The sequence below is a fragment of the Cucurbita moschata genome, unplaced genomic scaffold (genome assembly GCF_002738365.1).
Source record: "Cucurbita moschata cultivar Rifu unplaced genomic scaffold, Cmos_1.0 Cmo_Scf00002, whole genome shotgun sequence".
Classification (NCBI taxonomy): domain Eukaryota; kingdom Viridiplantae; phylum Streptophyta; class Magnoliopsida; order Cucurbitales; family Cucurbitaceae; genus Cucurbita; species Cucurbita moschata.
In genome coordinates, this window is record NW_019268518.1 from 4731659 (window position 1) to 4745819 (window position 14161).

General features: G+C 37.1%; 4 protein-coding genes across 5 annotated transcripts; 1 reads left to right on the forward strand and 3 right to left on the reverse strand.

Annotated features, from left to right (window-relative positions):
- Positions 1-67: 67 nt before the first annotated feature.
- LOC111464557 lies at positions 68-5069 on the reverse strand. 2 transcript variants are annotated; one of them, XM_023108822.1, is made up of 2 exons: positions 4476-5069; positions 68-414 (listed from the first exon to the last, which is right to left on the reverse strand). In XM_023108822.1, exon 1 carries the CDS (start codon positions 4985-4987, stop codon positions 4481-4483), a length of 507 nt encoding a protein of 168 aa, XP_022964590.1. In that variant the 5' UTR covers positions 4988-5069; the 3' UTR covers positions 68-414; positions 4476-4480. The 2 variants fall into 2 exon arrangements, with proteins under 2 accessions (XP_022964590.1, XP_022964579.1); XM_023108811.1 differs by having other exon boundaries at positions 68-424.
- Positions 5070-6130: 1061 nt separating this feature from the next.
- On the forward strand, positions 6131-6565 carry LOC111460648. The gene has a single exon (XM_023103864.1). The coding sequence runs from the start codon at positions 6131-6133 to the stop codon at positions 6563-6565; it is 435 nt and encodes a 144-aa protein (XP_022959632.1).
- A 241-nt stretch (positions 6566-6806) lies between these two features.
- On the reverse strand, positions 6807-9962 carry LOC111460659 (DEAD-box ATP-dependent RNA helicase 39-like). Its single transcript, XM_023103874.1, has 5 exons — positions 9364-9962; positions 8298-8387; positions 8032-8220; positions 7106-7246; positions 6807-6992 (listed from the first exon to the last, which is right to left on the reverse strand). Exons 1-5 carry the CDS (start codon positions 9856-9858, stop codon positions 6807-6809), a joined length of 1101 nt encoding a protein of 366 aa, XP_022959642.1. The 5' UTR covers positions 9859-9962.
- A 910-nt stretch (positions 9963-10872) lies between these two features.
- LOC111456203 (hypoxanthine-guanine phosphoribosyltransferase) lies at positions 10873-13504 on the reverse strand. The gene is made up of 3 exons (XM_023098012.1): positions 13142-13504; positions 11763-11927; positions 10873-11189 (listed from the first exon to the last, which is right to left on the reverse strand). Exons 1-3 carry the CDS (start codon positions 13439-13441, stop codon positions 11091-11093), a joined length of 564 nt encoding a protein of 187 aa, XP_022953780.1. The 5' UTR covers positions 13442-13504; the 3' UTR covers positions 10873-11090.
- Positions 13505-14161: the final 657 nt, after the last annotated feature.

Here is a 14161-nt window from a genome sequence, read left to right on the forward strand (position 1 = left end):
AAGCAGATTCTAAACATATTTCAAAGCAAACTAAAAACTTGGTATTTGTTACTATTGTTATTATCAATATATCGACATTTCGTCTATATATTAGTTAATGAACCTCTCTATCCACCCCATATAATTCAACGAGACGATACCTATTCGTCGATATGCAACTAAGCAGTTTCTAAACATATTTCAAAACAAACTAAAAACTTGGTATTTGTTATTATTATTGTAATCGATCCACAAGATGGGCACCTGAAATAAAGGGGAGGAAGTCCTTGGCAGTGATATTCCAGATTTCCAACATGTGTAGTGTGGCGTAGTAGGCCACATCTTGCAGGGAAAAAGCAGACAAGCTGTGGAGGGCATGCTTCTCTTACTTTGAAGGGCACATGCTTCAGAAGACAAATCTTGTCTCCTCACAACCTACAATACCCTTCATCATATCCAGCACCAAGTCAAAAAAGAGGTCAAAAAGATGCAAACCCTATTATCATTCATATTCTATTTCATGATTTTGGTCAACTTTATTTCTTTTTCCATGTTAGTTCTTCCATTATCAAAATATCAAGATTAATCCCTTCTCTTTTCTTGAATTCTAAATGCAATAATAGATGGAATATAACATATAGTTAATAAACTATGTTTATATTACACACATTCATGAACATAAAAACAAGATTTCTATGACAGAGACCAAACAAGAAGTCAGGGATGAAATTGAAGCTTTAAGGAATTAGTGATCCAAATGAACATGGGTAGAAGTTATGAGACCAACTATGAAACTATGAGTAAGAGTTTAGAGATCAAAATCATACTAATAACATTGAAAGCAATGAAAAATGTACCAAGAAAGTGAGGGAAGTTTGAAAAATAATGAAGTACATAATGCAGATAATGAAAAGTTATGTGATCTTTAAGAATGCCCTTCAGAATCATTCCACAAAAGCTAAGATAATGCTATAATGACCACTGCTAAAAGTTGTAGATAACATATGGAACCACCACAGATATCAACCTTTTCCAACCATGTGCAAAGGGCATAATAAATGAGTGATATCATAAAAATGCATCACCCCTTTCCTCCTTTTTGAATGGTTCCTCCACTATATAAATCAGATTAAGAGACAGAGAACCTAAATCTTCCACAGACTATATACAACTCTTGGGACCTTTTTACCCAAACATTTTAGAACTTCCCAATCATACCTGATTAACAACTTCTTAAAGTTCATAATCTGTAAAGAATTAAAGATGAGATTCACCTCAGTCCATATAAACTAAGGAACTGCAGCTTTACGACTTCGACGAAAGTATTAAAATCATCACCTGAAAGAAGTTCCTAAAGTTCATATAGCAGTTGGGCATCAGGCTATAATTCCAGCATCTAGAACATTTAAAAGTTCAAGCTATTAAACAGGAAATTGATTCCATCTATCCAGGAGAGAGGTATAAAGGCTGCAACACTCAAAAATTTTAAGTCTATACATGGTTTTCTTATTGTTTTTGAAAAGAAATGAGATTTTATCGAGGGTGATTAGTAAAACGAAAGAAGTGTTTTTGTGCAAAGGAGCATATAAAAAACTACTTTGGTTTAGAACTTCAAATTTTGAGAAAGTTTCCATTTTACAAGCACAAGAGAACTCTAATACCAATGCAACTACAGTCAATATCAATGAAATATGGTTTCCTTCTCAAAGAAAAAAGAAAAGAGCTATGCCTTTCAACCCCATCAAGTCCGAAAAAGAGGAAGCCATGTGATGTCCCACATTGGTTGGGGAGGAGAACAAATACCCTTTATAAGGGTGTGGAAACCTTCCCCTAGCAGACGCGTTTTAAAGCCTTGAAGGGAAGCCCGAAAGGAAAAGCCCAAAGAGGACAATATCTGCTAGCGGTGGATCTTGGGCATTACAAGCCAGAAATCAATCACATGCATAAAATTATAAATCACTGGGTCTACAATAAATATAAGCAGTATAAAATTGAATTTGTGCAAAAAGTTGGTGCAATAATTTATAAAAGAAACACACGTTAGAAGATGGAAGAGAATCTTAACCACACGTTAGAAGATGAAAAAAAAATGAGGACTGATAACTCCCCAGAGATTTCCTTCTGTTCCTCCATACAAGGAAATTGAAAGGAAAAAAAAAAAAAAAAAGTCCATTGAAGGTATGCCATTGAAAGTTAAAACTTCTAAATATGTCCATGTTAACTTCTTCCCGACAAGTAGATCTTAGTTACCCGCTTACTAGAACCTGCAAGAAGCTTTTCTTTGCTCTTATCACATCCTTTATTGCAAAAAAAGTATGTCGGAGAAAACTCCAAAATTAGGGCTCCAAAAAGCTTACCTCAAATCTTTCGATGAGATTCAGCAGGCAGTGTAAGCTACATTTTATGGTTGTAAGTTGTCAGGAGCGTATGGTATATCCTATCGACATTCTGTTCTAAGTTCAATGAATACCTCCTAGTTCATTTTGCTACATACACATCATCTCCCTCAGTTTCATGTATAGTCCCCATCAAATCCACCTTTCTTTTGTTTGGGCGGCAATCAAATTATTCGGTATGGTCCTTCAAAAAGGTTCTGACCCAGGCTGCTAGAAAATTCAGGAAGCAAACTGTCTAAAGTTGTAGCAAACCAATTGGTGGATGAATGTTTAACTTGTAAAGCAGATCCAATTACATGGTGTTGTAATTAGAAATAACAAATATTGATCTTCGATCCTTTATTCTTCAAATGTGTTTTAATACTATTCTTAACTGTCTCGTAGAAAGATACCAAAGCAAAGTTAGCAGTCTCTTGTCTTCCATTAGGAGCTTAGATGAGAGATGACAGGGTTGTAACGACCCAAGCCCACCTCTAGCAAATATTGTCCTCTTTAGAGTTTTCTCTTCCGAGCTTTCCCTCAAAGTTTTAAAAACGCGTTTGCTAGGGGGAGGTTTCCACACTCTTATAAAGAATGTTTGTTCCCCTCTCCAACCGATGTGAGGTCTCGCAGCTGACATATGGAAGATTCTTATGACAGTGTAATTGGAGGAGTCTTTGTGGAGTGATCCCTCTCCATCACAGGCACATCAAGAAAAAGAACACCTATTGGCCAATTTTTCTACAATCTACAATTTATGGACAAGTCCAGATGAAACTTATCTGCCTTGCAGCAAAGTGATTCAGACAATCCAGCAGCATGGAAACTAGTGTGTTCCAGTTTTCCAGAGGATAAGGTCTAGCATGGCCCTTACTATGAACGGTCAAATATACAAGACGAGAACATGACTAAGAACATGTCACACACACACACACACACGTACACACGTGTAAAACAAAGCTAAAGAAATCTTGCAAGACCAAGATATACAGTTAGGAACCATGCCACCTTCTAGAACTAATATAAGGTAACTATTAATATGATAGCAGTAAATTGAATCTTATTCCTGTCTTTACCCTAGCTTGGATCATAAAGTTAAATAAACTTAATTTAGTTTGCACAGGAATCTTGTCACTGGTAATAAAAATTGCAGCAGAGGAAGATCAATATCAAACAGACTAGTTCTACTTCATTTATGACTAAACCTTAGCCTTAAACACTAATGACACTTTTATGATCCCTAGCCCACAGGAGTCTCACTACTGATGATGAAGGCAATGCAAAGACTAGGCCCTTCTCCCTTCAATGTGCTGCCATTACAAAAATGAAGAGGAATCTTCAGACCACGTCTTTCTTCACAGCGGCTTCATTAAACAGCAATGGAGGCGATTCTTTGCGATGTTTGGTATTACTATTTGTGTAAAGGCCCAAGCCCACCACTAGCAGATATTGTCCTCTTTGGACTTTCCCTTTCGGGCTTCTCCTCAAGGTTTTTAAAACGCATCTGCTAAGGAGAGGTTTCCACACCCTTATAAAGAATGTTTCGTTCTCCTCCCCAAACGATGTGGGATCTCATAATTTGCCTTCCCAAAAAAGTTGACGAATCGCAGTTAGAACCTTAATAAGAAAGCTAAGGTCCCGTGGGGTTCGTATAGATAGATAGATAGATAGATACTCTGCATTTCCGCATCTTAAACTCCAAAAAGCAAGAAATTTGATCGCCAATCAAACAAAATTCCCACAAAATGCAGAATCAAATGCACCATGAAGTGCGAAATGAGATGTCTATAGTATAGCTATAATGCTTTCATGGGTAGTTCAATCCTCAATAACAAAACGATAATCAAGATTTAGCACCATCAAACCATTCAGAATAAACGTCAAATTGGAAAAATGAAAAGGAAAAGGAGGTAGGTTCGAACTAAACTCCTTCCTTTAGCAGTAGTGTCATTTCTCGAGGAAGAAACAATTAAACAAGTTCCCACACGCCATTCCTAACCCTAGAGCTGAGTTATTAACGCCAAACTTGCTTACAATGTCACAAGCAGCAATCAGGCAAGAAAATGAATGGGAGATTGGATTATGTTTAAAATTGGGAAGAACAAAATGAAATACATGAACCTCAATTACTCGTCAAGCTGTTGAAGCTCAGCCTTCAACTGCTCAATCTTAAGCCCCATGGACCTCTGCAACGCCTTCCTCTCGTTCTCGCACAATTTCGCAAGAAGCCCCTCGTACATGTCTAAAACTTCCTTCACAGCATCCCGAGCACACTCGGCCTCTTCATTAAAATAAACGGTCTCTTTAGACTCCATAGCCGACTCTATCTCTTCTCTCGCTTCAGCAAACTTGAGATTGATCCTGTCCACCTCTCTAATCTGATCAAACTCCGGCTCCGAGTTGCCCGAACCACCACTGTACCTCCTCAACCACTGAAGAGTTACAAACTGACGATTCGACCTCATTACATACGAAAAATGGAGATCATCTGGTCGCAATTTGTAAGGAAACTCAGAATTTGGCAACAGAGAAGAGTCCAGAATTCGACGAACGCTACACGAAGATGAAGAAGTAGAAGCCTGAGATTTTCCAGCAAGCAATCTGCAGAGTGAAAGGCGTAATCGAGGGCTCATTTTTTCGCAATTTCTGGATATTACGAACAAGGGGGCCAAGGAAATCACGGTCCAGTGAGAAAATGAAGCATGAAGGGTGGAAGCATCAGTTCAGCGACAGTGAAATAAGGGTTTTACACGTCACTGAGGACTTGTTTGGTACGGATTATAGAATTCCAAACCAATTTTGAGATACTAAATAAATAAAAACAAATTTATATTTCAAAAATTATTAAGATCCTTAAAATAAAAAATATCTTTAAGTTAATTTTGGATGAAATAACACTTTATTTAAAAAATATAGATTTTTTAAATTTTATAATCAGACTTTTTTTTAGTTGAATCAATCATTTATTTATTTTATATTTTAAAAATTAACCTTAAAAATAAAATTAATACCTTATTTATCGAGATATAATAATTAGATTGAACTCATTTTTAATTATATCTTCTAAAAAAATAATATATCTCGTATTAAGAAAAAAATTATTAAAAATTTAATTTCTAGCCTCATAATAACGGTTATAAATTCTTTAAAAAAAATTAACCTAAATTAGTGAGACAAAGAATAGAGTGGAATAAAAAATTACACAGATTATTTTCTTAATAAAAATACGGGAAGGATAAAAACGCATTTTCAAAATTTGTAGAAAATATTTTAGAAATTCCCTAAAATTTGAAAATCTGAGTAGATCCAACTTTCTATTCACTTGTGAGATCCAGACAGTCTCGAGACTACCTTAGCTCCTCTCTTCTTGGGGATCCATACATTCCTCCTCATCAATATGAACAACTATTTCCCGAGACAAGTTTAGATACCTTTGACAAACACAATGTCAAACGGTCAGTTTGGTCACTAATCTAACCGTACCGAGTTATTAAATTTAAAATAGTACATGTATTATATAATACAATAACACAAATATATAATAAAAACAACATTTAATTATTGGACATGCATCCAAAATCATGAAAAAGATTATAACTCCGTCAAGAGTTGTTGGATTAATAAATTAATGCAAAGTTAATCAGAAGCAGAGATGAGTGGAGAATGGTCACCAAACCACAAATCAGGTCAACAAAACCTCCAAAACCAACGGCCCCACTTACCCAACGTTGTATAAATACCTGTTGCCTTCAAACTAGCTTTCAGATTTCCCCAAAATGGCAAGGCAACTACAAATGATGATGCATTCTTCACAAGCCACAGCTCAGGTTGGCATGGCTGGTGCGAGCCTTCTCTTGTGTGCTTTTGCATTGTTTATGTGTGCTTCCCACGCTCGGAAATGGCGTCATCGCTGGAATGCTTGCTTGGATTATGGCTATGAGTTTGAGGATCCTGTAATAGAGCTTAACCAAGAAGCGACAGTCGTGACTACGCAACGAGTGAATACCTGTGTTGTGAATGCCCCCGAGCCGGAGAATGGCAACGACGAGATGTTCTTCAGCAGAGAGCAACGAGCTGCTGTGTGGGAGAAGAACATACTCATGGGTGGGAAGTGTCAGCTACCGGACTTCTCGGGCGTCATATTATACGACTCCAATGGAAACGTCGTAACCCCTGCTAGAACTCAGCTTCCTCTACTCACCTGGAAGTGAAGAGAAACATTGACAATCACAGACAAAATATGATCTCAGAATCTACCTTTTCATTTGTTTTTCTGTCCGCTCCCTAAGAACTCGCCATTTTATGCAGCCTTGTATCTTTCAAACCCCTGGAATGTAATCAATCTTGCAATGAAATGATAATTTTATCACCAAAAACACAAAAACAACAGCCCATTCGTATTCAGTCTTTCAAAGTTACGTGCAATCGCGTGAAACAAGTCGATATCAAGTTTTAAGTTCTATTTGTGGACACACGAAGTGACTCGACCGCATCCGCAAGTTTACATTTCAGAGTATCTGGAGATTCCATAAGATGGAACGCCTCTTCTTCCTCGATTTCAAGAAGCATAGCAGCAATCTCTCCTCCATCGCTTCGCTTAAGAGACTCCACAAGGGACGAATGTTGTTCGTGCAACATCTATAATTTATACGACAAATTATTAACTCGGAGAAAAAGTTTCATGAACCAACCCGTGTGTATCGATGCACAAAATTTTATATCTGGTAACGAGGCAAAGTAGAGTAAATAACCTTAATCAACGTCGAGGTGACCACAACAGATTGACACTTTTGATTGCAGTGTCTTGATGTAGATTGTTTTACTGAAGTTAAAATCTTTTTAATGTTGGGGCCAAAGCCTAGATCGAACATTGTGTCCAACTCATCCAATACCTGTTTCATAAGAACAATATAAAAAATCACAATCTTGATGGTTTCCTGAGAATATGAACCCAGATATCGGTATAATTTCTGTAACGACCTAGATCCACTGCTAGAAAATATTGTCCCTCTTTGGGCTTCCTTTCAAGGCTTTAAAACGCGTCTGCCAGGGGAAGGTTTCCACACCCTTATAAATGGTGGTTTGTTCTCCTCCCCCAACCAATGTGAGACATCACAATCCACCCCCTTCGGGGCCCAGCGTCCTCGCTGGCACTCTTTCCTTCCTCCAATCGATGTGAGACCGCCCCAAAATCCACCCTCCTTTGGGGCCCAGTGTCCTTACTGGCACACTGCCTCGTGTCTACCCCCTTCGGGGAACAGCGAGAAGGATGGCACATCGTCCGGTGTCTGGCTCTGATACCAATTTTAACGACCTAGATCCGCTACTAGCAGATATTGTCCTCTTTAGGCTTTCCCTTTCGGGCTTCCTTTCAAGGCTTTTAAACGCGTCTGCTAGGGGAATGTTTCCACATCCTTATTAAATGGTGGTTTGTTCTCCTCCCCAACCAATGTGGGACATCACAGTTTCGTATCTAAATTAGCAACCTAGCATATTTTAAGCAGAAATAACTGAAAATTATAGCAGATTATCAAAAATAAGAAGGGTCAATCCTAGAAGATGTGATATCTGCGGCTTAAACAGAGCAAGGAACAGTTTATTCTTTTCAATTACTGTCCAAGAAAACTTCAGATAAAATTTATTTTTAGAGATGTAGTATGAATAGTTGACAGCATACCAAGTACTTGATTTCATCCGAAACCACGCTCCCGTCTTCAATGAGTTCAGAGACCTCATTAGGGGTGCCGATTAACAGGCCGATCGAGACATCCGATGCACCATTCTGAAGTTCTAATTGACCAAAACCATTGTCCTTTGCAGTTTTCAACTGCTTGTAATTGCTGATGAACTTCGCCATCTGAAACACCTGCAGGGTGATATTCTTATGTCAACCAAACTGTAGTTGGACTTAACATCTTATTCATGAAGGTCTGAAAGCGATACCTCGTCAGATAGCTCCGTGGTTGAGCACATAACGAAGGCTCGAGGATGCTTGGACCTTACACCATTTGTTTTTGCATCTCTTTTTAGATTCTAATAAGAGCCAATTGTAGACATAACAATGGGGGAAAAGATCATGAAAGTGAACAAGCATTTTAATTCTGTACTTTATTCAAATCTAGATGGAATTTGGAATATTAAAACATTCCAAATGCAAATCAAATAAAAGGCACGGTGAGGAGAGTGAAAATCTCTTTGGACTTTCGCTTTCAGGCTTCCCTCAAAGTTTTTAAAATGCGTCTACTAGGAAGAGGTTTCCACACCCTTATAAAGAATGTTTTGTTTTCCTCCCCAATCAATGTGAGATTTCACAATCCACTCACCTTCTAAGTACAGCGTCCTCGCTGACAATCGTTCTCTTCTCCAATCAATGTGGGGACCTCCCAATACACCCCCTTCGAGGTCCAGCGTCATTGCTGGCACATCGCATTGTGTCCACCCCATTAGGAGCTTAGCCTCCTCGCTGGCACATCACCTAGTGTCTGGCTTTGATACCATTTGTAACAGTCCAATCCCACCGCTAACAAATATTGTTCTCTTTGGCATTTCCCCTCTAGGTTTTTAAAATACGTCTGCTAGGGAGAGGTTTCCACACTCTTATAAAAAATGTTTTGTTCTCCTCCCAACCGACGTGGGATCTCATCACATTATATCATCGATTAAAAGCGAAACGGTTGAAAGTTCAAATTTCCATCTATATGTCGTTCAACTGAACAAAGGTCCAGGATCTCCAATGTAATTTCTTCCTTATATCATATTAATCTTCCACATATGGAGCCTCATTAGTCAAATTAATATTGAAGCACACAAAATTCAAATGCACATGTTCCAAAACATATTTAAAATTAGAGTAGCCTATACTTTTAATCTGTTCTAATCAAGAAATGGTCAAACAGTAACAGACATCTCCATCAAATACACTTTTGAATGATATTATGAACTCAACGCCATCATAAATTCATTAAGTGCCAAAGGATAATTAGATTCAAATTGATAAAAGAAGAAGAACCTGAATGAGAGGCAACAAGTAAGCTAAAGCCCTTTCTGGTCCATAAAGAGATCCCAATACCACATTCTTCCCTTCCAAAAGAGCTGGAATCCCTACACAATGCAACTCAGAAGGAACAAAGAATCCCATCCCTTCCGCAGCCTCCGCCACTTCATTATAAAGCCCCAACTCCTTGAAACCTGTCATCACCTTCTCACCTCCGTTCCCACTCCCTTTCACAGCAGAGTTAGAACTCAATGATTCTCTCGAGATATTCGACGAGCCTTTGAGTTTCCTGTTCCTGAACTTTTCAAGAAGCATCGCTTCTCTGTCCGTTCGTGGCGGTCGATCATTCTCCGTTGTTAAGGTTCTGGAGAAGGAAGAGGAAAAATATCGAGAAGCTAAGAAAGCGTTCGTGGAGTTTACCGGATTGTGGAAAACGTTCCCTTTCGTTGGACATGAGAGGCTGTTCACATAGTGGTAGAGCTCGAGAAGAGCTTTCCTTCTACTTCCCATGGCGGTGCTGCTCGGCCGTTCAACCTGCCTCTGGTTCAATTGTTAGGTCACGTATTTCAAATTTCGTAAGTTACCGATATTTATCGTTCATTTTTAGTCAATTTATTAAATTTGATTTTGGGGCGAAATTACATTTATTTTCTTAAAAAATCAATAATAGTATTTTCTTTTAAAAATTACATTTATTTTCTTACATTTTATATTAGGTAAAATTACATTTACTAGGCGAAATTAAAAAGAATTTTAAATTTGAAGCGAAATAAACGATTTGATATTCATAATATATTTCTTTTAACAATGATATTCATAATATATTTTTTATTTTTAAATTGTATGTTGATTTCTTCTTAATTAATTTATTATGATAAATAAAAAAAATCTTTCAATTTTCAAAAACTTAATTTTAAAAACAAACTCATAAGTGAAAGTAGTATTCATAAAATAATAAATAATAAATAAAATAAAAATAAAAACAAAAACAAAATAATTAATACAGATACTTGAAACTAAAATAAATATAGTTCAAACCCATTATTTTAAATGATCAAAATAAAAATAGAATTATCTAAAAAAAATTGGGATCAAATGAGATTTAAACTAAAAAAAACTATTATTATTGTTATAATACAAATAATTATTTGAACATTCATTGATATCATCATCATTTCCAATGCTTGGATGAAAGAATTTTATAAGGCAGCCCTAATGGTGGATTTTTCGCTCTAACAATTCGTTTCCGTCTATCAAAACAACTAAAAATGTTTCAAAAAAGGTCGACATGTCACGAACAAAAAGTTCGAACCCTTCTTTATCTTTAAAAAGAGGGTGGCCTGACCACCAAACAGCTATTCCATCGCCATTGTTCATGAAACCTGCTCTGAATAATCCACCTTTTCCGGGATTATTCCCGGAGCTAATTTTTCAGGAATTTTAGACCAAGCTTCTAATAAAATTTGATTTTCAGCTAGCTGGGTCCTAAGAGTCGAAAATAAAGAAACAAACAAGTGCACCAAATTTCACAAAGGCTCTCAAAAGAGTAAAAGAAGAGATTCAAGAACTGGCTCAAAATTCAGTATCATTTGCTGCTATGTCTTGCTTTTCCAAGGCATAGCGATGCATGTGGGGAGGGTTGATGGGTAGATACTCAAAACATTGCAATTTCAACACTAAAAAGACAGCAATTAAGCAGTAAATTAGAATGCTTCCCTTACAGAGAGGTTGGATTTAATCATTCACTGGTAACATTCAGGCTTCAAAACGCCAATATATGGTAAATTTCTGTACAGTTCTGCAAAGTCCATTCCGTAGCCCACGACAAAGTAATCTGGACACTGCTCAAAACAAAACCATCTAAGAAATTAGAATCAAGTAATGGCAACCCAAGAATGTGAGATTGGTGATTGTGGCGCTTTCATTTATCTATTGGTTGGAAAATAGTCATGAAATCTTCGATATGAAGAAAAAAGATAGATAGTGTTTGTAGTTAACTTGTAACAGCCTGAACCCACCGCTAGCAGATATTGTTCTCTTTGGGCTTTCTCTTTCGGGTTTTTCCTTTCGGACTTTCTCTCAAAGTTTTTAAAATGTGCCTGCTAAGGAGAGGTTTTCATACTCTCATAAAAATGCTTCATTCTCCTCCAAAACCGATGTGGGATCTCACAATTATTTGGCTTTTTCTTTTCGAAAATTAGGCTAAAAACACTACTTTCGCCTCATGAGTTTCTTTGGTTTTCGAAAATTGAAGCCAGTTTTGAAACCAAAAAATGAGAAAAACAGAGAAATGTTCTTGTTGTTTTGGAATTTGATTAGGAATTCAAATGTTTTTCTTCAAAGAAATTGTGAGAAAGCAAGCATAAATTTCAAAAACTAAAAACAAAATGGCTAAATAATCCATTTCAACTTACTTCAAACCCATGGTAGAACTTTCCTTCACCGACTAGCTGAAAATGAACCTTTCGTCTAGTTGGTTTATCAAGAAAAGTGCATACTGATACAGATGAAGCCCCTTTTGCCTCCATATGAGCAAGGAGACATGATAAAGTATTTCCAGAATCTACAATATCCTCAACCTAAAAGGAGATTCATTATAAAAGTCAAGAATATGCTAAATATGCTTTACAAGAATTATGGGAGCAATGAATCATTCTCAATGGACAAGTATCAGTAAACTAGTATTTGTATCAACAGTAACCCATATCAAATACAGAAAGACAATCACTCTATTAAATGCTGACACAAAAGAAGAAACACATGTTCTTGAAGAACATAAAGACCATGAAAGAGAGGCCCACCTCTCAAGGAGATTTAACTGAGTAGAATAGCGAAGGGCAGATTAGCTAAAGGCATGAACATTCATATTTTTTCTGTTTAATCCAAATGGGCAATCCTCCTGTTTTGACAAGTTCTTGAGAAAATCGGTTTATAACTTCATATTTTTTTAGAGGAATCAAATGGTTTTGTTAACAGCTCAAAGGATACACTAGGGGTTGCCTAGAATTCCACCCAAAGTCAAGAACAGTACAAATAGACCTCCCAATGCTAAGAATCGAAAAGAAAATAAAAATCTAAGATTCAGAGCTCCTTCAAAGAGGAAAACAAGGACTAAGTCATAATTTCTCTCTTCAAATATATACTCGATCCTGATCAGATTAATTTTTAGATGGAGAGAGTGACAAATTTTATAGTCTTTTATGAAGTTTTTTTAAAGTGTTCATATCAGTAAGGTTCATATAATTGTTCCAAACCAACATTGATCTGGAGTATGATCTTAACCTCGATTAACTTTTAATCGGACCGTACTCTTTGCCTTATTTCATGGATTGAAAAGTACTTTCAAATCTATGCCAAATTTGATGAATTCAGAATCTAATTTCAATAACCCTATTTTCTTTCCCACCCGAGTAGTAAAAACCTGGCATGCAAAACTTCCTAAAAAAGAATACCCACATTTGAACAGAATCTACCTTTACCAGAAACTCCACCAAGCATCAGCGATTCAGTATAGAGGCATGAAGCGAAGAAAAGCACCGAAAAAGGAAGTCCAAGGCCACCACGTAAGCCGGAGTAGTTAGGCAAAAAATCAAACAAAAAATACCAAGAATGACAGAGAAAGGCCCCTTGTGCCACCGGGAATCCGAGTTTGAGTTGCTGACTTAATCAAGGAGAATAAGTGCGGCACAGTCACTTAGGGCGCAGGAAGAGAAAAAGGAAAATCCAAACACAAAGATTCAATGGCGTATTAGGCGAAAACATAGACGGAGCGAGAAAGATAGAAGGCAAATACCAGAATTACGTGCTTGTTCTTGACATCCACTTTCAAGTCCGACGAAATTCTAGGAGAACCATTAGACTCAGTACCAACACCGTAAGATTCGACCCGAACAGAGTCGAGAGTGATTGGAAGATTGATGAGACGGACCAAGTCAGCCAGGAAGATGAAGGCTCCAGTGGCGACGCCGACGATGACCGGCGGCGAAGAGGTTTCAGAGAAGTCGGCAGAGATTTGGGAGGCGAGGTCGGCGACTCGAGCCGAAATCTGGTCCTGGTTCCAGAGCACTCTCTCAATGTGAGAATGGAGTGCCATGAACGACGATAGGGATCGGCGCAAAGTTGGTCTGTTCTAAAAATGAGTCCTCCCTGTAAATCTTAATTTAATTTAAACGTTTTTTTTTTGTTTAATTTACAAAATAGTAATTTGGTTTTCTTTCAAAGTTTCATCTTCTTACCTTATTAGTAAATATTAATTATCCTTGGAACTTACCATTTGAACGGTCACCTTTTAAACTAAGTAATATAATAAGAAATTAGGTAACTCAATTTTCACGGACCGGAACAATTAAGTAAATACAAAAATCTAGATAAGTGAGTCATCATCGACTTGAACAATTAAATAAACACAAAAAACTAGGCAAATGAGTCCTCACCGACATGGACGATTAAGTAGACATAAGAAACTAGGCAAATGAGTCCTCACCGACTTGAATGATTAAGTCGATATAAGAAACTAGACAAGTGAGTTCTTACTGACATTAACGATTAAGAGATATAAGAAACTAGGCAAATGAGTCCTCGCTGACATGGACGATTAAGTAGACATAAAAAACTAGGCAAGTGAGTCCTCATCGACTTGAATGATTAAGTCAATATAAGAAGCTAGGCAAGTGAGTTATTACCGACATTAACGATTAAGGGATATAAGAAACTAGACAAGTGAGTCCTCGTTGACTTGAACTAAGAAACTAGACAAGTGAGTCCTCGTTGACTTGAACGATTGAGTAGAGATAAGAAACTGGATAAATGAGTT

Excerpts from the sequence above, each read along its gene's own strand:
- LOC111460648 (XM_023103864.1), top strand. The coding sequence starts at position 6,131 with ATGGCAAGGCAACTACAAATGATGATGCATTCTTCACAAGCCACAGCT.
- LOC111460659 (XM_023103874.1), bottom strand. The coding sequence starts at position 9,858 with ATGGGAAGTAGAAGGAAAGCTCTTCTCGAGCTCTACCACTATGTGAAC. Across the intron at positions 8,388-9,363 it reads ACTTGTTGCCTCTCATTCAG|AATCTAAAAAGAGATGCAAA; the intron begins GTTCTTCTTCTT and ends GGCTCTTATTAG. Across the intron at positions 7,247-8,031 it reads CGGATGAAATCAAGTACTTG|GTATTGGATGAGTTGGACAC; the intron begins GTATGCTGTCAA and ends CTTATGAAACAG.
- LOC111464557 (XM_023108822.1), bottom strand. The coding sequence starts at position 4,987 with ATGAGCCCTCGATTACGCCTTTCACTCTGCAGATTGCTTGCTGGAAAA.
- LOC111456203 (XM_023098012.1), bottom strand. The coding sequence starts at position 13,441 with ATGGCACTCCATTCTCACATTGAGAGAGTGCTCTGGAACCAGGACCAG. Across the intron at positions 11,928-13,141 it reads AGAACAAGCACGTAATTCTG|GTTGAGGATATTGTAGATTC; the intron begins GTATTTGCCTTC and ends ATCTCCTTTTAG. Across the intron at positions 11,190-11,762 it reads AGTTCTACCATGGGTTTGAA|TGTCCAGATTACTTTGTCGT; the intron begins GTAAGTTGAAAT and ends TGTTTTGAGCAG.